The sequence below is a fragment of the Balaenoptera ricei genome, chromosome 13 (assembly GCF_028023285.1).
Source record: "Balaenoptera ricei isolate mBalRic1 chromosome 13, mBalRic1.hap2, whole genome shotgun sequence".
In the NCBI taxonomy this organism is placed as follows: domain Eukaryota; kingdom Metazoa; phylum Chordata; class Mammalia; order Artiodactyla; family Balaenopteridae; genus Balaenoptera; species Balaenoptera ricei.
In genome coordinates this window covers 56,989,121-56,991,195 of record NC_082651.1, presented here as the reverse complement: position 1 = coordinate 56,991,195, position 2,075 = coordinate 56,989,121, and the positions used below count along the sequence as shown (strand labels likewise).

The 2,075-nt window shown below is 49.4% G+C and overlaps 1 protein-coding gene across 1 annotated transcript; it reads left to right on the top strand.

The window, feature by feature from the left end:
• Positions 1 to 844: 844 nt before the first annotated feature.
• LOC132377095 (CDC42 small effector protein 1-like) lies at positions 845 to 1,084 on the top strand. Its single transcript, XM_059943118.1, has one exon. The coding sequence runs from the start codon at positions 845 to 847 to the stop codon at positions 1,082 to 1,084; it is 240 nt and encodes a 79-aa protein (XP_059799101.1).
• Positions 1,085 to 2,075: the final 991 nt, after the last annotated feature.

Below are 2,075 nucleotides of genomic sequence, written 5' to 3'. Positions count from 1 at the left end.
ACACACCTTTCCTTCCTTTCTCCAGTATGGTCTATGTAGGCTTTCCCAAACTAGTATCCTCCCAGCACTCTCTCCACTGAATGTGACTTGAACAAAGGGCTTGGGGGTGGTGGGAGAGGAGGGTATCGTGGTAAAACTAGCTTTGGAAATGTGAGACGTCCACCTTATGAAGCATGGTAGCCTATTAAAGTCTGAGAAAACCTGCAATTAAATTAACATCTGTTTTGGATTATCTGAGCATTTCCCAAGCCAGCTTCACCAGGGAACTCCATTCCCCTCTAGGCCGTGCATTCTGTGGGCTACATTTAGATAAGCAAGAACACTAGCTTTCGCTCAGACACAGGTCCTCAAAGGCTTTCTTGCCACTTGACAGCTTTGAGAATTTGGGTTAGTCACTTACCCTCTCAGAGTCCTGGTTTCCTCATCTGAATTATGCAGAAAAGAAATCTAGCTCTGCCAGCCGGCCCTTGGCTCCACCACCCCGCCGAGGAGCGAGCCTGGAAAGCCCACACTGGTGGGCCCCAAGCGGGACGCCCCCCCCCCCCCACCAGCTGCCACCAGTCGCCTCAATGCCAGAGTAGAGCAGGGTTCCAAGTCTGTGGAAGACATAATCTTGTGCCTGCCTGCCCACCCCACTCTCTGACCTTGCTTGTCTCTCAGGGTCTGAGACGCTGACCTTCACTGCTCAGCTAAGGGCTCCAGAGACTCTACTTTCTCTACACCCATCCAGCTGAGTAAACCTAGGATGTTGTTACACCTGAGGGGAGTGAGGAGTGGGAGGTCAAGGCACCAGAGTAAGAGCCCTCTGGGGCCTCAGGCAGAGTGAAACTGTAACCATCAGGGGATGAGTGAATTTTGGCACAAACTGGGCTGCTGCGTGGTAGGGAAACCCCAGCTGAAGAAGAAGAGGAGGCGGCTTGACCAGGCCATGATTGGGGAACCAATGAATTTTGTCCACCTGCCTCACATTGGCTCTAGGGAGATGGGGGTTGGAGATGGACTGGCCATGACAGGTGCAGTTCAGGAGCAGATCAGATTCAAGGGAAACCAAGACAGGCTGTGGAGCAATTTTAGGGACTTGTAGCTCCAATAGGAATGGTTCTGCTGTATGTCCAAGCTTCACTCTGTCCAGCCCAGAAGAGATGCTGCCCCTACCAGTTTCCCTCCTAGAATCAGTGACCCCAGGGCCCCTCTTTTCACTATCTAATTAATAGTGCCGCAAAAGGCTTGGGCGCTGGACTCCCTCTACTCCCTCTGGCTGTAGCCCCTCCTGGAGATGGGGTCAAGGCAGCAGGACTGACCAAGTGACTACTCGTTAGCCAGAGGAGCTCAGCTGAAGCCCTGAACACTCTCAGATCTGAGGTAGGAGTTTTCTTGGACTTGGAATGTGATCCCTTCTGCTGAATGACAGCCTAGGTGCCATATGCTTTTAAACTCTTAACCTGGAGCTCCTTAAATATGGTGGGTAGGTGAGATTACCAAAGCTGAAGCTGGCTTTGCTGAGATGCTCCCTACCTCCCTGCCCTTCTCTTTCCTCCTGGAATGAACTGAAGCAGATGTCAAGCAGGGGGCTGGGAGGGTGACCACTGGCTAGTCTACTCTTTCTCTTTAGATCTCAGACTTTAAACTCACAGTCCCTCAATATCTCTCTGCCAATACCAGGGTCTTTCTCTAGGTAGGCCTCTAACCCTATGTTTCTGTAGCATTGCTGGCTCCCTAAGATCTTTCCTTTTTTTAAATCAATAAAAAATTGAATTAAAAAAAGAAAATAAATCTCTCATCATATTTTGAAGACATAGTATATACTCAATAAAGACTTGCCTCCTTCCCTTTGCAATCCATGGTAGTATAAATCTTTCTGTGTCTCACCAAGTGTTCCAGCATCCTCTCTAATGTGACCACTTTCTTTTTCCAGTCTCATCTCCCAGTAACAGGGAGAGGTGCTGACGCTCTTTTAAAGCCAGACTCTCTAGAATGTAAACTTACTAGCTGTGGGACTTAAGCCCAGTTACCTACCTTCTCTGTGCCCAAGTGTTCCCACCTGGAAAATGGGGCTAATAATGGTAACTGCTTCA